At 40.6% G+C, this 23,947-nt stretch overlaps 3 protein-coding genes across 4 annotated transcripts; 1 reads left to right on the top strand and 2 right to left on the bottom strand.

The window, feature by feature from the left end:
• Nucleotides 1-6,256, bottom strand: dhx30 (DEAH (Asp-Glu-Ala-His) box helicase 30). Its single transcript, XM_030752864.1, has 19 exons — nucleotides 6,067-6,256; nucleotides 5,718-5,854; nucleotides 5,511-5,621; nucleotides 5,168-5,422; nucleotides 4,929-5,078; nucleotides 4,691-4,843; nucleotides 4,103-4,570; nucleotides 3,260-3,643; nucleotides 3,087-3,156; nucleotides 2,861-2,965; nucleotides 2,569-2,744; nucleotides 2,279-2,485; nucleotides 2,040-2,121; nucleotides 1,745-1,938; nucleotides 1,480-1,639; nucleotides 1,219-1,376; nucleotides 881-984; nucleotides 662-801; nucleotides 1-283 (listed from the first exon to the last, which is right to left on the bottom strand). Exons 1-19 carry the CDS (start codon nucleotides 6,236-6,238, stop codon nucleotides 36-38), a joined length of 3,474 nt encoding a protein of 1,157 aa, XP_030608724.1. The 5' UTR covers nucleotides 6,239-6,256; the 3' UTR covers nucleotides 1-35.
• A 454-nt stretch (nucleotides 6,257-6,710) lies between these two features.
• On the top strand, nucleotides 6,711-8,910 carry LOC115796450 (chymotrypsin-like elastase family member 3B). The gene is made up of 8 exons (XM_030752869.1): nucleotides 6,711-7,159; nucleotides 7,320-7,408; nucleotides 7,692-7,774; nucleotides 7,889-8,014; nucleotides 8,110-8,246; nucleotides 8,344-8,486; nucleotides 8,581-8,733; nucleotides 8,839-8,910. The coding sequence occupies exons 1-8, from the start codon at nucleotides 7,120-7,122 to the stop codon at nucleotides 8,854-8,856; spliced, it is 789 nt and encodes a 262-aa protein (XP_030608729.1). The 5' UTR covers nucleotides 6,711-7,119; the 3' UTR covers nucleotides 8,857-8,910.
• A 59-nt stretch (nucleotides 8,911-8,969) lies between these two features.
• wrnip1 (WRN helicase interacting protein 1) lies at nucleotides 8,970-14,799 on the bottom strand. 2 transcript variants are annotated; one of them, XM_030752865.1, is made up of 8 exons: nucleotides 14,152-14,799; nucleotides 12,893-13,087; nucleotides 12,217-12,455; nucleotides 11,631-11,848; nucleotides 10,354-10,509; nucleotides 9,966-10,045; nucleotides 9,564-9,845; nucleotides 8,970-9,435 (listed from the first exon to the last, which is right to left on the bottom strand). In XM_030752865.1, exons 1-7 carry the CDS (start codon nucleotides 14,791-14,793, stop codon nucleotides 9,564-9,566), a joined length of 1,812 nt encoding a protein of 603 aa, XP_030608725.1. In that variant the 5' UTR covers nucleotides 14,794-14,799; the 3' UTR covers nucleotides 8,970-9,435. The 2 variants fall into 2 exon arrangements, with proteins under 2 accessions (XP_030608725.1, XP_030608726.1); XM_030752866.1 differs by lacking the exon at nucleotides 8,970-9,435 and having other exon boundaries at nucleotides 9,703-9,845; nucleotides 10,350-10,509.
• Between the last annotated feature and the right edge of the window lie 9,148 nt (nucleotides 14,800-23,947).

Here is a 23,947-nt window from a genome sequence, read left to right as displayed (position 1 = left end):
TGTCCGAGCCAGCAGACCTGAGGAAAATGCTCTTATCAATCCACCTCACTGTCGCTGTTATGAACACAAGGGTTTGACTCTGTATTATTTAGCAGCTCTACGAGTAAAGAGATGAGCTTTCCATCTTGAGAAGAGTTTGTGTCACTGGGACTGTTGAGGTTTCGGTACAGCATGGTCTGAATGGAAGTGCGTAGTGCCCAGAGCAGCTCCCAAGTCTCAACGGGCAGCTCACATCGTACCAGAGAGCGTCCAGGAAATGATACTTCTACTCTGTCTGCATGCACTGGTTATAAGAAAAAAAAGAAGAGAGGTATTTAAGTCTGCTAATGTAGTAGAATGACAGCATTTTTGGTACTTGCCTTAAATGCTAAACATACACAAAAATATGCACATTTGAGGAAAATGGATCTTTTAGTATTCCATAAAAGTCCAAAAACTTTAGTCAGCGCTTTAACAGAAGTGTACAGAAATAGATTTTTTTTTTTCCTACTGCATTGGCTTCTATCTTCTTAAACATAAAAATACAACATTATCAGCATTTCAGACTGAACACTAAGATGAATGAGCAAAGGATTTCAGTCCAATTACCATACAAAGATCTAGCAGAATGTCCTCCAACCTGTGCCACAAATTTACTCTTTAGGGAGAATAAATGTCTCACCTATCTCGGTGATGTCACAGTCTGTGAGCAGCAGCAGGGCAAGTGGATGGACTGCAGAAGAGTCTCTGATGAAAACATTCCCATTGGACTTTACGGCACTGAAAAAGGTCAACCAGCGACTAGGGAGGTCCTCTTTCCCTCTAAAATAGAAAGGAAAATGAACTTTACATGTACATCAAGTCAATGTGCTGCAGTTGAACATTTAGAGCATGTTCAAACCTGTTTACTGAGGAACGGTGAAGCAGTACCGGCCCACTGAGTGTTCGCAAAGAAATGCTGTTGGGACGAAAGCGTCCTCCTTTAGTAATGACACCTTTCTTAACCTAAAAAAAAAAAACAACACACACACACACACACACACACATTACAATGCAAATCAACATAAGCACCTATACAGTAAATTTGGGTTTAGTTTTATAGAACAGTTACTGTCACAAATTTATAACAATTCTAGTAAATATTTGTCCTTTTCAGTTTGTACATAGATGGTACAAGTTCCTAGAGGGATTTTAGCAGGACATAGGCTATAAAAAGCAATTCTGGAAGCTGCCATGTACCTGAATGAGGTTGGGATACAGTCCAGCCAGTAGCACAGCTTTAAGCAGCTCATCCTGGTTGCTGTGTTCATTGTAGAGAGAAGTGTGACGCTGGCAATCGCTGGCATGAAAAACTAGCCCAGCATCATGGAGATTCTCGCTGAACTGAGATAGAAGACCTGTAGCAGGATCATATGGCAGGAATCATTTAAGTAATCTTGCATCTTTAAAAAAAAAACATTTTTAACTTCCACAAATGGACTCAGTGTGTAAATGAGTGACCATTGATAAACCGAAGGCTGGCCCTGGACAAGGTGTGTCGGTCCAGAAATTCATCTCTGTCCTCTCGGTCGCCCTCCTGCTGAATTTTCCTCCAGCCCAGAACAGCTCTGCTGAACACCAGATAGTCACTGTAGCTTGAACCACTCAGAGCCTCTTTGGCCTGGACAAACAGAATGCAGAAAATTGAATGACAATTTATTTGTCAAAAACAAATAAAATTAAAAAACAAAAAGGAAAACTTTTTGTAATGGTGAAAACATCCCACCTTGTTGACTAGTGCTCTGTTCTGCAGACTGTTGTGGAAAGGGTCTCTAGTGAGACAGGCAGCCACAGACAACATGGGCAGAACACATCTGAAGATGCTACTCAAGACCAATACTTTGCCCAGCCGTGGGTCACATGACATACAGGCAACACGCTCTCCTAATGGAGTCAGAGTTTCTGTCTTGTCCAGAACTCCTGCAAAAATTAAGCAAGACTGCATCAAAATGGATAAACAAGTAAAGCCACAGTGGTTCTAATATTAGTCCACTGTATGTCAGTCCCTGTCAATCATTCACCTATATCTTGTAGATTGCAGACAGCATCTCTCACAGCCTCTGGCTCTGGACTGTCCAACACTTGGGATAAGAAATCTACAGCCTACAAGCACCAAAAATGACAGCCCATTATTAAATATGACAAATATTTACAAAAAAAAAATATAAATAAAAATTATACTGTCAAGTGACAGTATAATTTTTATTAGTCACATTAGTGGCAAAACACACACACACACACACACTTACACTTTCAGTACCTTTGAATTAGGACTGTGGATTTTAGCCTGCAATACTAAACTCTCAAGTGGGGTACGCAGGATTTCAGGGACAGGAAAGGGACTCATGGATTCCAGCTGCTCTCTTGAGAACAGGTGGTAGGCCTGTCCTGGCTGACATCGTCCTGCTCTCCCTTTTCTTTGTGTAACATTTGAATGGGAAATCCAAACTGTATCCAGACATGAGACCTGTCAAAAGAGGAAAAATAAAAAATAGATTAGTTTTGCTGACATTTTCTTGCACAAATCAGTAGTTACATGCAAATGCTGACCTTAGTTCTTGGGTCATAATTCTGTTCTTTTTGAGTTCCTGCATCCACTACATGAACAATATCATCTATTGTAATGGAAGTCTCAGCAATGTTGGTGGCAAGCACAATCTTTCTCTGGCCCACTTGGGGGCGCTGGAACACTGCCTGCTGGTCAGCCACTGATAAACTTGAATGCACTAAAAGAAAAATTGAAGAAATTATAAACTGGTTATAGCTGGGTTTTTGTCCCCCCCCCCCCCGTAAATGCTGAAAACCAAAAAGCTGGCCTCCAGAAATCTGCCATCTTTCTTACATGGCAGGATCATCTGCGAGCCAGAGGAGAAGTGTGGCTTTCCCTCAAGCTTCTCTTGAACAGCCTTGATGTCCTGCCATCCCGGCAGGAAACACAGCACTGCACCTAAAATGTAAAAGGAAGAGCTGGTTTTTTTTTATTTTTTTTTTTTATAATTAATATGATTCAGTTCAAAATTTCAAATACCATTATTTTAAGTAAAGCAACAGACTGGTGAATTAGTTACCTGGTTCTCCATGTCGATCAATATGTTCGATAACATCAGCTACTAAATCAAGATCTGGTGTGGTGTCATTCTAAAGAGAAGACACAAAGCAAACTCATGAGTTTGGGGGGAAAAAAAAAAAAAGAAAAAAAAATCCATGTATGAAAAACAAATTTGGCAGATGTGAGTTCCACCTCTTTGTCCATCTCTGTTCTCTCTTGGACCTGAAACTGACGTCCCATCTCTTTCAGTACATCCTCCAGGTACCGGTCTCGTACTGGGTGCATAAACCCCGGTACCTTTACAATCGGGCAGCCTCCGAAGTATTGAGCCAGCCTCTGGTTGTCTCCAGTGGCACTCATAAGAACAACCCTTAGCTCAGTGTTCTCGTTTAAGCTTGTACGCAGCAAGGCCAGCAGCAGGTCTGTGTTTATGTCTCTCTCATGGACCTCATCAACCACCACGTGGCTGATTCCCTTCAGGGTCGGGTTCGACTGCAGCTTCCTCAGCAGGATGCCCACTGTGAGGAAGAGCATGGCTCCTCCGCTCTGCTCTGGGAGTCGGCTATCGAGTCTCACCTACATGTAGAAATAAGTATTGCACAAAATGATGCATTAATATTCACAACACATTTTGCCACTAATGTGACTAATTATAAAAGGCTACAGTATTACTATAGAAGCCACAGTTAAATGGATCAATTACTGAACCAATGCTGTAGAATAAGGAAAATTGGCATGAGCTGCAACACTGATGTTTTCTAGAAAGAGGTGCAAGCAAGATATGACACACTTATGTTCCAGTGATGACTGAAATTAAAATTTGCAGCACTTTGTTGTGGTAGCCCAAGAATAGCTGCCTGGGGGTGTTATCAGTATGGTTGAGTATAAAGACTTGCTTATTAAAAAAAAAAAAAAAAAGACTTTGAAAACAGCCAGATGATGAGGATGAAGTTTGGAAGATGTGCAAATATATTTTTTCTTATTAGACAGGTTTTAATTTTAACTAACATAAATATTCTATGAAGCTGTATTCACCTGATATCCCACAGACTGTTTAAGAGCTGGACCCATCTCGTGAGCGACACGATGAGCCACTGACACGGCGCTGATCCGGCGAGGCTGGGTTACCAGGATGTTACACTCAGCACCGCTACCACCTCTCACATGCTCCTCCAGCAGGAAGCGCGGGATCCGGGTCGTTTTGCCGCATCCCGTTTCACCGGCAATCACAACCACCCTGGAGGACTGCACAGCTGAGATCACACGCTGACGGTGGGAATCGACCGGGAGCGTGACGTTCAGTTCAGGGTTTGCCCTGTTCCATTTTTGCTGAAGGTGAATATTGAGCTTCTGAGCCTCATATTCAGACAGAGGTCTGTATGGCCTGCCTGTGATGGCATCTGCTACAAAGTCCTCCTCATCTTCCTCATCGTTCTTGTTTACCGTCTGTTCTCTTGCTTCTTCCTCTTCCCATAGTTTCTGTACCTCTGTTGCCACCGGGTACTGCAAGAAAGCATGCTCATGTTCAGAAACTCAAAAAAGTCCACAAATTTATGCCATCAAGTGTTAATGCATGAACAACACATTCCAAGTACCACCCATCCTCCTTGTACCACAACCTACCTGGGTGAGGTACTCTCTCATGCTCTGCTCCAGGTATTCAGGGATATCCAGTGGTAGTGGGCGTCTCTCCCTCTCTCCAGCTTCCTTCACCTTCTCTCGATGATACTTGGCGTGAGTCAGTGGATTGTTATCCTTATCCAGCAGCTCCAACTCCTGTCCCAGGTGGTGAGATACATACATTAAAGTACAATCCTACACTTGTCAAATAAAGATACTGTAGTTTTCTACAGCTACTCACCTTCAGCTTCATGCAGGCAAGGGCTGCAGCTCTCTTCTCTGCTGCCGCCCGGCTGCCTGCTTTGGCTGTGAACGTCATCTCCTCGGGCCAGAGCAGCGTCAGCTCACATTTCTTTAGCTTCCCTCCTGTTGTTCTGAATTGTAACAGCTCCTGTGATAATAAGTCACGTAATAGCTTAGAGTAGACAATGAGTTTAAAGTGGCTAGGTGTTACTGACGAAAACAAAGTGAACTACTAACCCAGATATTGTTGGATGATGTAGCCACCTGGATGACCCTATTCAGAAGAGATTTAGGTTGCGGAAACAAGGATAGGGCTTCAGACACATCTGAGTCAACCTCTTTGGTAGGCGGCCATTCATTTGCTCTGGCTCTATCAACATCATCTGTCCTGGAGTCATCCTTGTTATCATAAAGGAGTGAATGTAGCCCTCCTCTACCTCGGCCAGCTCGCCTCTTGGGGAGCTGGTTATTTGGACCGATCACACCCATTTCCTGCACGCACACACACAGAAAAGGTAAAGTGGAGAAAGACAGAGACAATATCACAGATTGGAAATTTCCATCCCCATTTTCAGCTTACTCTGAGCTTCTGGCAAGCGGCAGCTGCAGCAAATTGCTCTGCGTCGATCTTCTTGGCGCCGTAACCCTCCTCTTCTATCCTGCAGGGCCACAGCAGCGTGACAGTAGCCTTCTACGGAGGAGTCACAACACAAAACTCAACACCACGAAAACAATCATCGATACTGTGGGAGCAATAATGGCTTCTCATGCTGACGTTAGCGCTGACCTTGAGACCAGCATGTTCCGTGCAGCTGTACTGGATGAGCTGGGAGAGGTCGCTGACTCCCAGTGACCGGGAGACGGTGTTGTTCAGGAGGCCTTTAGGATTTGGAAACTCCTTCAGGAGGTGATCTCTAGTGTCAACTAAACAGTAAAGACAAAAAAAATCAGACGTCAAGGTCGGCAATGATTAATTGCGAGTACAAATCGGAGGTTAAAAAAAAAAAAAAAAGAAGCAAAACCACCAAATACAAGCATCATCGACAGGTTTCTAAAGATGTGCCCTTGAGGTTTATAGCACTGCTGCAGGCGAGCTGTCAGTTAGTTAGCGTTAGCTAACCGGGACCTTCACTCACCTCGTTTACTCTGGAAATATGATGCGCCACTCTTCTGAAAGCTTGGAGCTTTGGTCATATACCACCGCATTTCTTTACCCAAGTTAGACGCTGTTTTACAGCCGCTATGAACGCATTTGCCAACATTGCACAGCGCTCTCAGACGCACGAGTAAAACACCGGGTAGCGCCATCTTTAAACTACAATTTCTTCTTCGGCTCCGTCACAATCGTGCTCATGAGCACGCCTTGTGGCCGGGAGTATAACTGCATCTTTAGTGTCCCTCACAATAAAATCAGCGTATCGTTAATTTGGTCCTGAAAACACGCAACACAGCTAAATGTAAAGCAGTCTTGATCAATTTTACTTTAAATTTCAGGATTTGGTTTTGCTGTTTTGCTTTCACGGATTAATGTGTTCCGTAAAGGCAGGAATTCCACCTCATATTAAAAAATACATTTCAGAAGCCCTTGAGAACCAAGTTAAGTGTTTTGAAAGTTTGAGTGTCTTTGATATTAATTGCAAAATGTAGACATTTTGCAATGGCAAAATGTCTACATTTCATTCTAAAGCTAAGGGATAAAAAAGTTGCCTCAAATGTAAATGTTTGAATATTTTCCTGATTATCAATTTCACTTTTTTTTTTTTTTAAAACTAACCCTCACAAAGCTGCCTAACAACATTTATATATGTGTCTTTCCATTCCCTTTCCCCGACAAATTTACCCACAAGAACACACCAAACACGCTGAAGTAAATTATGGTTTTTGACATGAGATCCAGTGAACGGTCCATCAGTGAAACCAAACTGCAGGTTCTTAACGTTATTACTGTCTTTACCCCCATGCCAGGTTGTAAAGGGAACGTCTGAACTGTGAATTGAAGTGGGAAAAATTCTGTTTTGTATTGGAATAATGTATACAGCTTGAATTTCAGCCATTATCTGACTTCTCTGAAAGTACATAGTGGCCTCACCATCTGGAGAACAGCAGCCAAACTCCCAGACTCTTTCTGCTCGTCTGGACTGATTCCCACAAATAGCTTTGCTTTATTAGTTCGTTTGGATGAATGCGAAATGGAGGTGGCATTTGTCTTCCTTTTGGCTGCCACAACTGGTAAGTAAATATAAAAAACAGCATCATAACTGATGATGGGATTTTCCTAAAATCATTATGAAGCAATCTCATAGCCTGGATTTGAGAGAAAGCTATTTATAAACTTTGGAGACGCTGTTACGTTCAGCCTGTCCTGACTCTGTCTCTCATCATGTTAAAGCGTTTGGGTGTGGGATACCCAGTCACCAGCCCAACGCGAGCCGTGTGGTGAACGGGGAGGAAGCCAATCCATACAGCTGGCCATGGCAGGTGAGTCAATGCAAACACTGTTTTACAGCATGTTAATAAAGATATTCAGCTGTTGACCAGCCGAGGCCACATTTACTGGTCCAGTCTCTTATCAGGTATGCTGTTAATCGTGGTATTCCAGTGCTAGTTGGGTTGCATTCATACAGCACTTAAACATAAGAAACAACGCAATTAAGGGTATCAAGTTTGCCCATATTTTCTAAAGGGATGCCTCTGAACAAAATATCCTACAAAATTATGTTTTCTGATCTGAAGTCTTGAAGTTTTCTTTTACGACACTTAGGTTTCGTTGGAGTCCTTCTACCCCACTTGTGGAGGAACACTCATCGCTCCTAACTGGGTTTTGACGGCAGCACACTGCATAACGTGAGAGTGAATTTGGTCTTGATGTTTCCATATCCAGATCAGAAATATGCAGTTATTTTTAATACTAAAAGTGGCACCAAAATGAACTGAGGGACTTTTCATTTTCCAATCCAGCTTCCACACATACAGGGTGGTTCTTGCTGAGCACGACATGAACAAGGAGGAGGGACCCGAACAGTTCATCATGGTGGAAAAAATGTTCATTCATCCCAAATGGAATGACAACTGTGTGTCATGTGGGTATGTCGTTGCTTGCAAATATACCTTATCCTGTAGAAAAACAATGGCAGTAATTAAAAAAATAAAATAAAAAAAAATTTCATTCTGTTGCGCAGGAATGACATCGCCCTACTTAAATTGGAGAAAAACGCCATTGTCAATGATGAGGTTCAGCTGGCTTGCCTGCCACAACATGGTGCTTCTCTCGCCCACGCCCACGCCTGTTACGTCACAGGCTGGGGTCGTCTCTACTGTAAGATCTACTGCTATCATCAAGTGTGGTGCATCCTCGTTAAATTCTAAATATGTAGTTGTTATCCATCAGATTTGACTGATGTTGTGATCTTTAGCCGGTGGCCCCCGGTCAACTACACTACAGCAGGCCTTGCTTCCTGTGGTGGATCACAGTGTCTGCAGTCAAAGTGATTGGTGGGGTAGTTCAGCAAAGACAACAATGATCTGCGCAGGAGGTGAAAGCAAGTCAGCATGCCATGTGAGAAGCAACCACAGAACCTAATGTTCTATCTGTGCAAAACGAACTGATAGCTGTTCAGTGTATGCGTTATGCATCTGCCATAAACTTCCAGGGTGACTCTGGAGGCCCTCTGAACTGTAAGGGCAGAGACGGCAGATGGTACGTCGAAGGAGTGACGAGTTTTGTGGATGGACGTGGATGCAATACTCCTCAGAGGCCCACAGTCTTCACCCGTGTGGCCTCTTTCATCCCCTGGATCAGTGAGGTGAGGGAAGCGCTCTAAAACTCAAAGTCAACCCATTTTACATAGACGCACAGAAAAGTCTCTCTGCAACATGTATAAACTCAGTCTGGTGATATTTCCTTGCAGATGATGGCCCAAAACTGATGAAGATTTCATAACCAGTGAAGCAACTGGATAATAAAGCATATGATGACATTTTCACATTGTATGAGTTGTATTTTCTTTAAGGATCGACACATTATAAGAAATATACAGAATTGAATGGATAAGGAAAGACAATTTTAATAATTTTAAACAATGTATACATTTGTTTTTACAAGGACAGGAAAAAGGTAAATCCAAACATGGGCAGTTTTTAAAATGAAAACTGCTTCAGTTAGTATGATGAAAATACAAAGGTGAGTTGGGTGTATTTAGTTACTGTATCTGAAGTAATTTATACATTTATACCCAACACATCTATGAGCAACTGCAAGTCAAATATTAAAAATGATTTAATTTGAACATAGCGTGATGGATGACTGACGTGTGTTTATGAGCGCAGTGTTCCTTCTTCTTCTTTTACCTTTACAATTAACTCGCTTGTGACACAGGCAAAGCAATTCCACAGCTTATATAATAAGCTTACATTTCTCAACGGATCAATTCAACAGCTTCAGTTTTAAAGAACATTACACCAGTGGTTTTCATCCTGTGGGTCAGTGTGTCAGTACAGGAGGGCACCTGAACAAGTAAAGAAAAATACGCAGTGAAACAAAGCTGAATGGATATGATTTATGTGGGGAAAATAAGCATTTGCTGTGTCAGTGTACTGACCTGACTGCAGTAATTTTTAAAAAAACACAAAATACTTATGGGTTTGAGGGCTTCCAGGTGAAGAAGTTGATTCCCTGCAGCTCCTCAGGTAAGTACTCCTGCTCTACAGGGCCGCTGAAGGCTGGGTTGTATATGTAGCCTTTAGAGTAGCCCAGCTGTTTCATAAGCCTGGTCGGAGCATTGCGCAGGTGCAAGGGGACGGGAGGCAGGGGACCTTTGTGGCTTCTCAAACAGGCCTTCACGTTATCATAGGCCTTGTAGATCGCCACAGACTTGGGTGCTCGTGCCAGGTAGACCACACACTGAGCCAGGATCACCTGTTGATCGGCAGATTAAAGGAAGAAAGAAAACGGAGGTGAAGACAACGTTTGTATGACTGACTGGAAATCAGAGTAGACAAGTCATGAGACTACCAATCGCTGACTGGTCAGGCCTACCTCACATTCGGGCATCCCAATGAAGTGACAGGCTTGGAAGGCAGAAACAGTCTGAGTGAGAGCAGAGGGATCTGCCATACCTGAAAGAAGAATGCCACACTGCAGATTAAGAGCCAGATGTGGCTAGGAACGTAGAGGAGGAACACTGGAAAAAGAATAAGAAGTCTTTAATGCACTGACTGTGAAATTCAGGGCTTCCAAGTGCTTAAAAAAATTATTTTTAGCAGTGGGCGTATTTTTTTCAGTCAGTTTTCTTTTGCTTGTGTTGATTATTTACCCCTTTGTGGTGGGGGAAAAAGGTCAGTACATACTGGATGATTAAAATTGGAAAATTATAAAAGATACATAAATGTAAAGCTAAGACGATGTAAAGATTAAAACAACCTACCCACATCTTCACTGGCAAAGCGGACCAGTCTGCGAGCCACGTACAGTGGATCCTCACCGCCCTCAAGCATGCGGCCCAGCCAGTAGAGAGACGCATTCTCATGGGAGCCTCTCATAGACTTATGTAATGCTGATATACAGTTGTAATGCTCTTCACCTTTAAAACACACACACACGCACGCACATGCACACATGCACACACACACTTTAATACTTCAGGCAAGATCAGAAGATTATTCTTCAGGTGGCATTTTCCCCACACAAACCCAGTGATTGCAGGTCATTACGTACTGAACAAATGACCTCGTCTGAAAAAAAAAGGATTGCTCAGACCACAATAATCAATTCTGCCTCCATTAAGATCATTAGTCAAGCTGAATAAGGTTGACTAACAGGGTTAATAGGGTTTTATCACCCTATGAAGCAGGGGACAGTAAATCTCCATCTTTTGAAACAGCTGAGTGTTGTGTAACGGGACAGTACGAAGGACTAATGAGTCTTATGAGGGGAGTTACACATATATGATCAACAAATGGCGAAGGTGATTAGAACAGCTAAAACTGCAGCAGACTAAAAAAAAGCTCTGTCTAATAGAAAACACAGGGTTCATAAGTTGTTGTAATGAACAGAAACATTAAAACATTAGTTAGCCGTGACAGCAATAAAACAGTTTTATAAATGAGCAGCACACCAGTCTTGAGCAGAGTCATAGTTTTGTGTTATATTCTGTAGGCTCAGCTAAATTATGTGCACTGCAATCACAAAAAAAAAAAAAAACACAGGGCACTGCTGAGCACCTAACTGGCCAAGAGAAACGCTAGAAATAGGCTCACAAATACTGGCAAGTAATACGATAGAGCTGCTAAGCTCAAAGCATGAAGACACTGATGAAGGGTATTCTATATGAAGCTGCTAAAAGGAAGGAAAAAATGTGGGTGAAGTATGTAGCAATTTGTGCTGCCTTGCACACATCCTTAGGTAACACTGCCTCTTCTTTGGTTAAAACCATCTTTATGCCAGGACCTCTACTGACAACCTTTTCAAGTAATACAGAACTGACAGGCCTTCGGCTTGTAATTTCCACCTCTCGCTCTGGTCTGCAACAGAATTTTTTGGGTAAGACTATCAGAAATGATAACTGAAAAGCAGACGGTGAGGCCGATTCAAGAATGTGCCACGGTGCTTTGAGCTGGAATTTTTGTGCATGCCTAGTTGCAGACAGCGACACAGCGACTATGATTCCAATTCAAATGACAATGTGATTATATCTGAGCTTACCGGCTTTATCATAGAGAATGTGGGACCTTTGGAGACCTTCTTTGACATGATCCTCTGTCACCAGTACCTCTTGTGGAGAACCGTTGTGCGCTAACAGGTTTGTTTGGGACATCTGAGCCTGAACTGCCAGCTGAAGACTATTGAGTCCCACTCTTGCATCACCATCACAAAGGTAGGCTATGGTGTCCAGGGCTTTTTGTTCAATGTAGATCTTTTGTCTAAAAATATTAAAAAAGATATACAAAAGATAAACTGTATCAGTGTCACTACTGTTTAAAAGAGCAGCAGATACAAAAACACATCAATTGATAATGATTAAATGAATTTCATCATGAATATTTTGACTGACAGCAAAATGATTTATTAGTTTTTATCTGCAGCATTTTTGTCCATGTGGTGTTCCTCATTTCCCCCTTAAAAATATGAACTAACATCGTGGATTTGGAGAAAAAGCTGAAGCTATTGCTGTGGCTCCAGCAACTACTCTACTAGAACCATTTTCCAAACTGATTATGTGAGGAACAGAAAGATACTGAGGTTTAGGTGACATTTGGTCACTACAGGCTGGGAGCTCGTGGGAGTTTACCTGCAGCCATCTGTTTGGTCTTGATCTTTCAGATTTGCTGGATCTTGTCCCTGGATTCTGATCCCAAGTGTGGCCACAGCTCTGTTCAGGATCGATCCCATCGCCTCCACACACAGCTTCTCCAGAACCAGCACCTTGCACCTGCTCAGCAGGGCAGCATTCACCTGGAAGGATGGATTCTCAGTGGTCGCTCCAATCAGAGTTACTGTCCCACACTCCACGTGGGGAAGGAAGGTATCCTACAGACGCAAACACACACTCAGAATGAAAACAGAGGCACGGCAAACACTGAAGCAATATAGATAAAAAGAGTAATTATTTTATTAATTTTTATTATATCATAGGATATGCTTAATTTAATAATACTACCACAAGACAAATATACTTAAATTATTATATGATGCAATTTATACTTACTGGGCCATTTAAAAAGGATCTGGACCAATCCTTGTTGCTATTTGACATTGCTGTTATAATACTGTTATAAACACAAGACTTCTGTATAAAATGGTTTTTACACAGCCTCTGTTTTCAAAATAAGCAGTAGTTGTGAAACAGACCTGCAAACTGCTAATAAAAGGCTAATGTATTATATTGTTTGGCACAACCATTTAGTAGCTGAAGCTACCATTAAAACTTTCATGAGCGCACAACTTTATGCTTTAAAATGCTTCACCTGTTGGGACTTATTGAAGCGGTGAATTTCATCGATGAACAGGATGGTCTTCCTCTTGCAGAGCCGGAGCTCATTCTGCGCCTGCTTGATCACCTCTCGGACTTCACTGGTGGACGTGCTGGTGGCGGACAGAGTTACAAAGCGAGCCGTTCCCTTCTTTTTACTGTTGCTGGCAATGATGTGGGCTAGAGTGGTCTGAAATACAGCAAGGCACACGGCAAATCATGTGACTAAAACTCACAGGCAGAAATTTCTTTGAGAAGCTTGTATGATGTGTACATTTTAAATCCTAATAATCAAGTCAAAAAAAGCTGATTTTGATACCTCTATTCAATGAGGAAACCTGAATGCTATAAGCAGTTGACAAGGGTGTTAAAGTGGAGATAAGGTGTCAGAAAAGCATGCCGACAAAGTCTGAGAATGGCAGGCGGCTGGTGTCTGATCCACTCTGCCAGTTCAACATACCTAAGGAGTCATTAAAAAGCTGGACCACCAACCAAGCAGACACATGTCATCATTCACTCTTTCAGCACAACACAAAAGTTCTAGCTGAGTTTAAAAACAAAAAAAAATAGATGGATTTTTTTCTTTTTTGATGCTGAGAGTAAAACAGTAAAAAAATTCAATCAACTCCATTGTATTGGACTTTCAGCATAAGCCTAGACAATGAATATTACAATGTAAAAATTAAAAATGTGAAATATGGGCAAGCTTCAACTTCAAGCCAAACTGAACTGAGAGTTGTAATTTATTAAAATTTTAAAAATTAATAAAATTTTTAAGAACTCTTTCCTTTACCCACAATTTCCATAATTAATTAATTGTTCATTGTTATTGTGTATATTAATTTTTTTTTTCTGGCGTTTTTAGGGCAAACAACTGTTCATGTTTAATAAAGCACAAGCTTTATTTCAATGGGGACCTGTCCAGGGTGGATTATTGCCCTCGCCCTATGACAGCTGAAATTGAGCAGGTGATGAATTACTGTTGTGGAGCTCACCGATAGTTACAGACGGGTGACAAAATAAAGAAAAACTGTCAGTAAGCTTTTGGGCTGCACAGCAGCTTCAGGATTGATACTACACATCAGTTATCAGTCATCTTTGAGAAAGGATGTAACACCATTCCTACACATGATGTGATGAGAGCTGAATCAGTGGTAAAAAGTTGTATTAAGTATTATATATGAAACAGCAGGGTGGGGGGGCAAGGTGGGGGCAGATGCTGCGTCAGAGTGGGTGCTTCTGAAATCGACACACCTTTCCGCATCCCGGAGGTCCCCAGAGGATCAACGACGGGATTTCCTGGGAGTCGAGAAGTGACCGGAAGAGAGTTTGCTGGCCTACAACTTTACTTTGTCCAAAGTATTCCTCCAGCGTGTCTGGTCTCAGCACCTCTGCCAGAGGCTTGTCTGTTGTAAACAAGGTCCGCGGTGATAAATGTTTTGCCGTTTTCAAACTCTGTCCGTTTGATACAGGTGCGGGCTGCTGGCTCGTCAGAGTCTCCGTACCTGTTGGTCCAGGCTCCGCTTCCTCATTCAGTAAACGTTTCACTCCCTTGTTGACAGCACTGACAGGACTTTGTTTACTGGTAAACAAGCTATTCCGTTCAGTTTGCACCGCAGCTTTCCCCTTGTTGCTCTGAAACAGAGAAAACATCACTGGTGACTGCGCTCCAGCCATGGATGAGGAGCTGGCCGCAGATTTGTTGACAGCCTCGGTACCAGTGCGAGATTTCTTTACGGGAGGTCCGCTCTCGTCTGCCGTGGACGGGCTGTGGTCGGTAAGGCCTTTCAGCAGACATATGTCGAGATGTCCGTTAATTGTGGCGGGTGTGAAGTCTTTAAAACAAACGGGACATTGCACCGAGTCTGGCGCTGGAGCTGTCTTCTCGTTCGCCATATTTGTTCCCGCGAAACTTTGATCACGTGACCAAACGTGATTTTGGTATTAACCTTTTGAAGTTTATGGATATATTTTTTGTAAATATATTTTATTTATTTATTTATTTTACCAGCTATTACACATTACATTCACAAGTTAAAACATAACGAGAAAAAAAAAGTGGTAACCATACAGGAAGCGAACACTTCAGACTTCCCCTAATCAAATTTTTGCTGCGAATGCTTCAAAGCATTCAGTATTGTTCTTCAAAACGTCCAGCTTCTTCTGGAGATTTATGCTATTACTTTTCTTGTTTGTAACTTTTATAATTTTTAAAATATTAAGCTTTTTCTGATTTTTTTGCCCCATTCAAATGAATGGGGAAATCTTCAAATCCTCTTCAAACCCACCCTATTTTGAAATGTAACTACTTCAGCATACTTTCAGCTAGAGACGAAGCCAAGACTTTGAACTATTAAGACATTACTCAGTTTGTTTATATCTTTTATGGTTTTTGAACAGTAGCAGTTTAGGTTTAAGGACTTTTTAAAATTTTTTATAATGGGTGTGTATTGCGTTGTCTAGAGTGAGAGCTCCAACTGTCAGAGTGGGAGACTTCAAATTCTTCATCTGAAAATTTTCTCTTTAACCTGCCGCTGTGTCCACAGTATTCAGTCTACAGCAGACATCACCAATAGGCAGACCTTGGTCCGGACCGAAACTAACAAATACTTTATATATATATATATAAAATCATATTAAATAGTTGGACTTCTGGACCTTGGCCTCATGAAATTTTGTCTGACGGGACCTCTTTTATTTTTAATTCTCTTTTAATTTTATTTGAATACCCCTGATCTAAAGTGTAAATATTGTATACTAAAAATGAGGCTCAGCAGCCTATAAGCAGCCTATAATATTAGATTAGATTAAATTTCCAGTTTCTAGTAACATCTTTTTCAAAATACTTGAAAAAATTTTTTTTTATGTAGGAGTACACTATACTCTACAGTCTAGCCAGAGTTTTAAATCAGCTTCTGAACCAAGGTTATATAATATTTTAAATTTTAAAATTAGAGTTGGATTATATCTGTTGGTAACAGTGACTAAAGTGACATAGTTTGACTTAAAACAATATTTAAAAAACATACTTAGGTGATGTTGGCTCTATCTCAGATACAAACATTATAGACACCATACAGTATGTTCAGAATTTAAACATTTTTTTTATCATTGCATTGTTTTTATTTCAGTAATTGGTGAAAACTGGTTATACATAACCAAACAGTCAAGGGTTAAAATTTGCTTGTAATTTGTTAACCAGGAAATCATTAAGAATGAACAACTCAGGGTGGCACAGTGGCTGCAGTGGTTAGCACTGTTAACACAGCAAAAGGTTATGGTTTGAACCCACCAATCTTTCTAAAACAGCTCTTTTATTCTGCTGGAGTGCAGCATGCTTAAAATCCATCCATCCATCCATCCATCCATCAATCCATCAATCCATCCATTCTCTTACTTTTTTAATTATCAAAAATGCAGCAAATTTACAAATTTTCTCAAATTATAAGCAAAGACTTGACTGTAGTCTACCCACTTATAGCAAAGATTAAACCAACTGGTACAGATTTGGTATTTTTAATGATAATTTAATATGGTATACAGGGGTGTAGGAATGAGTTTCCTATTGGGGTGAGACATATCGGAAACCTGACAGATCCATAAAAACTCTGAGAAAAGCATAAAAAAAATCTTATTTGATCTTTTACTTTCTTATTTTTCAAATGTTTCTTGGAAAAATAGTGTTGTGTACACTTATATGATTGCATGTATAATTTACATATGTATATGTTTTATAATCGTAGGACGTGGGCAAACTGGCTTAATCACAGATAAATGTTACCAGTGCATAGATAACTGTTACAGTGCATAGTTACCAATGCACACATAAATGTTACCAGTGCACAGATAAATGTTACCAATGCACACATAAATGTTACCAGTGCACAGATAAATGTTACCAATGCACACATAAATGTTACCAGTGCACAGATAAATGTTACCAATGCACACATAAATGTTACCAGTACACAGATAAATGTTACCAGTGCACAGATAAATGTTACCAATGCACACATAAATGTTACCAGTGCACATATAATTGTTACTAATGCACAGATAAATGTTACCAATGCACACATAAATGTTACCAGTGCACAGATAAATGTTACCAGTGCACAGATAATTGTTACCAGTGCACAGATAATTGTTACCAGTGCACAGATAAATGTTACCAGTGCACAGTGCACAGATAAATGATACCAGTGCACAGATAAATGTTACCAGTGCACAGATAAATGTTACCAGTGCACAGAGAAATGTTACCAATACACAGATAAATATTACCAGTGCACAGATAAATGTTACCAGTGCATACTTACCAATGCACAAATTCAATTCAATTCAATTTTATTTATATAGCGCCAAATCACAACAAACTGTCGCCTCAAGGCGCTTTGTATTGTGGGTAAAGACCCTACAATAATACAGAGAAAACCCAACAGTCAAAACGACCCCCTATGAGCAAGCACTTGGCGACAGTGGAAAGGAAAAACTCTCTTTTAACAGGAAGAAACCTCCAGCAGAACCAGGCTCAGGGAGGGGCAGTCATCTGCCGCGACCGGTTGGGCTGAGGGGAGAGAAAGACATGCTGTGGAAGAGAGCCAGAGATTAATATCAATTAATGATTAAATGCAGAGTGGAGTATAAACAAAGTAAATAAGGTGAATGAGAAGAAACAGTGCATTATGTGAACCCCCCAGCAGACTAGGCCTATAGCAGCATAACTAAGGGATGGTTCAGGGTCACCTGATCCAGCCCTAACTATAAGCTTTATCATAAAGGAAAGTTTTAAGCCTAATCTTAAAAATAGAGAGGGTGTCTGTCTCCCGAATCCAAGCTGGAAGCTGGTTCCACAGAAGAGGTGCCTGAAAGCTGAAGGCTCTGCCTCCCATTCTACTCTTAAGTATCCTAGGAACCAGAAGTAAGCCAGCAGTCTGAGAGCGAAGTGCTCTATTGGGGTGATATGGTACTATGAGGTCTTTGAGATAAGATGGTGCCTGATTATTCAAGACCTTGTATGTGAGGAGAAGAATTTTAAATTCTATTCTAGATTTAACAGGGATCCAATGAAGAGAAGCCAATATGGGAGAAATATGCTCTCTCTTTCTAGTCCCTGTCAGTACTGTTCAATGTTACCAATGAACAGATAAATGTTACCAGTGCACAGATAAATGTTACCAATTCACAGATAAATATTACCAGTGCACAGATAATTGTTACCAGTGCACAGATAAATGTTACCAATGCACAGATAAATGTTACCAGTGCACAGTGCACAGATAAATGATACCAGTGCACAGATAAATGTTACCAATGCACAGATAAATGTTACTAGTGCACAGAGAAATGTTACCAATACACAGATAAATCGTCCCCCTTTTCAAATATATATATTTTTGGGCGTTTTATTCACAAAATAATAAGGTTCTATCTGCAAAATCAAGCTTTAACTTGGTACTATAAGGTTCTGTCTGTGAACCAATAGGCACTTGAAATGTTCACAAGAGAACCAATCAGGCTGTTTCTTTTTTGTAATGTTCGTGCCCAATGTCAAGCAAAGGAGCAGAGGAGGTGCTAGAAAAAATGTTTCATGGTAAGCTGGGGCTGTTTACAAGACATCTAAAGCTTGAGGATTTCAAAAAATGAGTTGACAACAGACAGAAGTACTAATGGCAGGAAAATTCTTAACTTTTGATTAATTTTTTTTTAGATTGCACTGAGCTGTTTCTTAGCACTGTTAGCTACGAAGCTAGCGAGCTAACACTAGTTTTGTATTGTTTGTCTGTGGTCAGTGCTAACATAAAAAAACAAACAATGTAGTTGGTAATATTGAGAATAGTCAAAGGTCATAATATAAGTTACCTCACGTATAAAATATTATTGATTGAAGAATGACTTCAGATTTTAATATATTCTATGACCTAGCAGTGGTACCATGCTAATGAGCTCTGTCTATTTTTATTTCTGTCATCAAATTCCAGAAGAGCAAGTAAAAGAAAAAACACCAGAAAAGGGACGGCAAAGAAATTGTTACATTTTTCCTGAATAAATACAACCGAAAGAAAACAGTTCATTGTCAGTGACATTTTTATAGCAGAATGATTTTAATTAAAGATCCAAGTTTAAAAAATCTACCTTTTAAGTGGGATGAGTTTTTATTTGGATTTTTGTACTCAGTGGACATGGACTCAGAATCTAAATGTTTATTCAGAATTTTATATGTCAAAGTATACGCCTCCTAAATTTAGATCAAATGTTTATTTTGTTCTATTTATTTATTATAAATTTTATTTTTACTTGTTGGTTTTCACATCTATTACACAATTTTAAAATTGTACAATTTTAAAATTGTGTAATAGATGTTGTGCAGCAAGGCGGCATGGTGGTTAACACTACTGCCTCACAGCTAGATTGACATCTAGGTCTGGGTTCAATTCCACCTTGGCCCGGGTCTCTCTGTGTGGAGTTTGCATGTTTTCCCCGTGTCTGTGTGGGTTTCCTCCCACAGTCCAAAGCCATGCAGTTATTAGGTTAATTGGTCACTCTAAATTGCCCATAGGTGTGAATGGTTGTCTGTCTCTCTGTGTTAGCCCTGCGACAGGCTGGCGACCTATACAGGGTGTACTGTGCTTCTCACCCTATGTCAGCTGTGATAGGCTCCAGACCCCCCACCCCCCCACACACACACACGACCCTGAACAGAATAAGGGGAAGAGAATGGATGGATGGAGATGTTGTAGCATTGAAACATTCAAAGATAAAACTTTGTCAAGCATCATCTTCTTCTAGTAAAGGGAAGGGAAATGTGTTCGTAAAAACAGTTTGCCATGAAAGAAGAAATTTAAAAAAATGTCACAGAATTTATTATAAATTTATTATATATTTATAAATTTGATTTAACCATACTTGTGGACACTATTATATCCATAATTTTATGGTTTAAAACTTACTATAAGTTAACTATTTTTCATTCCTTGAAAATCAGTAGTAGTTATCACATTTTGCAGATAGAACATTATAATTCCAAACAAAAACTGAGTTTTTAGAATTAGAAGGTTCTATCTGCATTATACTTGTTTAACCCCCCCCCCCCCAAAAAAAAACCCCCATTTGCACATTTAAAAGGATTTTGATATTACTGATTTAGAATACATATAGAGTGTGTTTTATAATCATGTGTGAACAAGACTTATTCCATGTGTAATTTTTGCTATACAGAGTGCAAAAACTTTAAAGCTCAATATCTCAAAAATGGTCAGAACGTAGATAGAACCTTATAATTCTAAGGGGACAAAATGTTACCAGTGCACAGATAAATGTTACCAGTGCACAGATAATTGTTACCAATGCACAGATAATTGTTACCAGTGCATAGACAAATGTTACCAGTGCACTAGGATAAAGTTTCATTACAAATGTATGTGAGCTTGGGGGCCCCCTGGTGGTGGGAGCCACATATGTCGCCTATGCCTCAGTCCGGCTCTGTTCATGGCAACGATCCCAACAGACGGTTTTACCTCATTCAAGAGTTTTTGACTCCTACCGCTGTCTCCCACCTCCCAAACACTCAGAGCCGTTCAGAGGAGGGTGGGTGGGGGTGGCATGTTGTGCCTTCAAAATAAAAGCACGCGAGTCAAAGATTTCAAAATCAAGTATTTTTCTCCTCTGCTGTGTAATTTTTGGTTGGGACAAATGCGCCTGTCTCCAATATTGGGGGGGGGGGGGGGGGGGGGGGGGGGCACTTCCCCTCCATCCCCCCCGGTTCCTACGCCTATGATGGTATAACAATTTTAACAAAGTGGAATAGGTGAAAACAAGTAGTATGGGTTTCATTTAATCACATGTTGCAGTGGTAATGCAAGGAGTCTACTATAATAATTGTTTTGAAGATTTGTCCTTAAAAAACAGTTAGAGTATGTTTGACTTCATAGACAATGTTTTGGACAAGGAGGTTAAACTAGGATTTGAAATGTGAGGGCTCTGTGGCTATCATGGCTGAAACGTCCAATATTTGCTAGTTGTTGCATTAAGCTGAAGTTCTTAGACATAATTGTGTGTTTGGAAACATATTTGAGGCCAAGAATCGTGTAACTGTATGACTGTAATTGTTCCTGAGAACTTTGAATAGAAAAAACATGGGAAATATGTGTATATCAGAATTAACTGCACAGGACTATTATCTCTAAATATGGTTACATTTAGCTCAGTGTGTCACGGTACAGAGTTTTCCCTATTTTTTTTATATTTTTGCAGGACTTGAGCCAAAGCCAGATGAAGGCCACCAGCAGTTTTGCTGATTGTGGTTTAATTCATTCAACTTATTTATCAGATGCTTTAGAAATAAGTGGATAGATCTAGATTTCTGTTTAACAATGTGACAGAAACTCGTTGCCTTCCCTGCACGTCAACCAGTGATGCTTATGCGTGTAGCTACTCCCCAACGCAGGGGTGTTAAATTCATTTTCACTAAGGCCTACACTGGGATCTGAGAATCTCATCATGGGCCACAAACATACAATTTATTGATATGCTTTAACGTAACTGAAAGGGACACTATGCTTAATTTATTTTTGTAATAAAAGTTTAGGATACAGCTGTCCTTAGGTCATTGATGTGAATGGATGCATACAAATAGCAGCAGCTGATGATTCAGAAAAAAGCCAACCAACCTGTTGTGTCATATTGTTTCATATTAGCTGCATTTTCTTATTGTAGCTGTAAACCTAGGCAGTAAAACAATGGTTTACAAGATTTCATTAAAACTTTGTGCCATGTACTGTGGAGGGGAATGATATGAAGGCTGACAGCTGATAGCTATGAATAATTTAGCTTTACTATGTGCACAGCCCTGAGTATTTTATCTGAAATTATTAAAACATTAAGTGTTATGAGTTCTTCTCTCTGTGAGAGTTTTACCCACTACAGATGTTTGGTGACCTTCATAGTTGCAATGAATGATGTGGCAGCCAGTGGTTTAAGACCAACAGAAATAAAGCTGTGCTCTTTGGATTCTGTAAGGCCACAAGACATTTAATTGAGTTAAGAGAAAACAAAGAAGCGTCTTCCATCCTGTGCCAGTGCTCAGGCAGTGAGGCCTGCAGTTGCGCCAGCAGTACTCTAGCTTCCTCTGTTAGGTTAATTGGTGATTCTAAACTGGCCATAGATGTGAATAGTTATTTGTATCCACGTGTTAGCCCTGTGATAGACTGGTGACCTTTTCAGAGTGTACCTTGTCTTTCGCTCAATGACAGCTGGGATAGACTCCACCCCCCACTACTCTGAATTGAACAGTTGGTTAAGAAAATGGACGTATGGATAATATATAACAAAATAAAATGAAAATCAACAAAGCAAAAACAGAACTGAGAATGGCTTACTAAATCTAAAGTAATGTAAATGAAAGAACAGATTCTCCGTCATGTGTTGCAGTGTATGATAGACTTCCTGGATCTGTCCTTGTGGCAGCAGAACTGAATCAGTCTGCTGGAGAAAGTGCAACAGTCCAATAAGCAGTGCAGAGAGTGGACAGGATTATCCATGATAGATAACAGTTTGCTTAGTTATCTCCTTTCCACCACAGCTTCAAATGAATGCAGTTTGCAATTACCAACAATACTTGAATGCATGCAGATTTTTTTCTTCATAGGATTCTATTTGCCACTGAAAATAGAACCACAACAGTGTCTTGTACTGGAGTGCTAAACATGTCTGGCTTTTGATTTATAGCCATAATGTTTTGTAAATCATCAAAGGAAGCACTTTCAGTGTGGTGTTTCACAGGGGCTTTTGAAGGTGACACTACTTCAGAGTGTGTCTCTGGACTGGTTGTTGGCTGCTCTGTGGGTTCAGCAGGAGGAGTCAGAGCTGGGGGTGATTCCCTAGTGGGCCGGGGTCACTCTTCAGGTTAGCTATTATAATTACGTTCTCCCTGGCCTGAATGCATATGATAGAGTGCCAAGAGAGAAACTGTGATACTGCATGACGAAGTCAGAAGCGGCAGAGAAGTATGTGAGAGTGGTGCAAGAAATGTATGAGGATGTTGAGACAGTGGTGAGGTGTGCGCTAGGGATAACAGATGGGTTCAAGGTGGGGGTGAGATTACATCAGGGATTGGTTCTGAATCCGGTTTTGTGGAGGTATGCTCTCGAGAGAAGAGGAATGAAAGTCGGTGGAAGTAAGACAGAATACATGTGTGTGAATGAGATGGAGACAGGTGCAACAGTGAAGCTGCAAGTAGCAGAGATAGTAAAGGTAGATGAGTTTAAATACATGGGGTGAACCCTCCAAAGCAATGGACAGGTCACAAGAGAGGTGAAGAAGAGAGTGCAGGCAGGGTGGAGTGCGTGGAGATGATTGTTGTGACAGAAGGATAGCAGGAAGCGTGAAAAGGTTGCGAGACCTGCTATGATGTATGGTTTAGTGACAGTGGCACTGACAAAAAGGCAGGAGGCTGCGCTGGAAGTGGCAGAGTTGAAGATGCTTAGATTCTCAAAGTTAGAGAAGCAAAGCTGAGATGGTTTGGACACGTGCAGAGGAGGGATAGTGGATATACTGGATAAAAGATGTTGAATATGCAGCTGCCAGGCAGGAGGAAAATAGGAAGACCACAGAGGCAGTTTATGGATGTAGTGAAGGAGGACATGTGGAGGGTTGGTGTGACAGAGGAGAATGCTAGGGATGGAGAAAGATGATCCGCTGGGATTACCCCTAAAGGGAGCAGCTGAAAGAAGGAGAAGAAGAAACTATTTGGAGATGAAATAGTTACAAAGCATGTTATTAATGTCATTACTAAAGGTTTAGTTTTTATTGAGGCACAGAGGCATCATTAAGGTTATAAGTTACACACATTTAGGTATGATTTCATGTCAAAGCAGCAGCTGTGAAAAAAGTCTGTCGCAGTATGCGGAGTACAGGTGTAAAGAATAAGGTCTCATAGATTCAGGGTCACTATCAGTATCCTGAAATAACATCACCCATAACACTCATTATAATTTTAATAAGCATTTGAAGTAATTTGAAGAATTAAAATCTTCAAGATTAATTCAAATCT

This window comes from Archocentrus centrarchus, chromosome 17, assembly GCF_007364275.1.
Source record: "Archocentrus centrarchus isolate MPI-CPG fArcCen1 chromosome 17, fArcCen1, whole genome shotgun sequence".
NCBI classification, from domain to species: domain Eukaryota; kingdom Metazoa; phylum Chordata; class Actinopteri; order Cichliformes; family Cichlidae; genus Archocentrus; species Archocentrus centrarchus.
This window is presented reverse-complemented; position numbering and strand designations above follow the sequence as displayed.

What these genes read in the sequence shown, in the direction of transcription:
- dhx30 (XM_030752864.1), bottom strand. Translation starts at nt 6,238, where the DNA reads ATGGCGCTACCCGGTGTTTTACTCGTGCGTCTGAGAGCGCTGTGCAAT. An exon ending in CATCATCCAACAATATCTGG is followed by an intron (nt 5,079 to 5,167) that starts GTTAGTAGTTCA and finishes TTATTATCACAG; the next exon opens with GAGCTGTTACAATTCAGAAC. An exon ending in TGATCGACATGGAGAACCAG is followed by an intron (nt 2,966 to 3,086) that starts GTAACTAATTCA and finishes TTTACATTTTAG; the next exon opens with GTGCAGTGCTGTGTTTCCTG.
- LOC115796450 (XM_030752869.1), top strand. Translation starts at nt 7,120, where the DNA reads ATGGAGGTGGCATTTGTCTTCCTTTTGGCTGCCACAACTG. An exon ending in CCTTTTGGCTGCCACAACTG is followed by an intron (nt 7,160 to 7,319) that starts GTAAGTAAATAT and finishes ATCATGTTAAAG; the next exon opens with CGTTTGGGTGTGGGATACCC. An exon ending in AAAGCAAGTCAGCATGCCAT is followed by an intron (nt 8,487 to 8,580) that starts GTGAGAAGCAAC and finishes ATAAACTTCCAG; the next exon opens with GGTGACTCTGGAGGCCCTCT.
- wrnip1 (XM_030752865.1), bottom strand. Translation starts at nt 14,793, where the DNA reads ATGGCGAACGAGAAGACAGCTCCAGCGCCAGACTCGGTGCAATGTCCC. An exon ending in GCTTCAATAAGTCCCAACAG is followed by an intron (nt 12,456 to 12,892) that starts GTGAAGCATTTT and finishes TTGCGTCTGTAG; the next exon opens with GATACCTTCCTTCCCCACGT. An exon ending in GACCAAACAGATGGCTGCAG is followed by an intron (nt 11,849 to 12,216) that starts GTAAACTCCCAC and finishes TAATATTTTTAG; the next exon opens with ACAAAAGATCTACATTGAAC.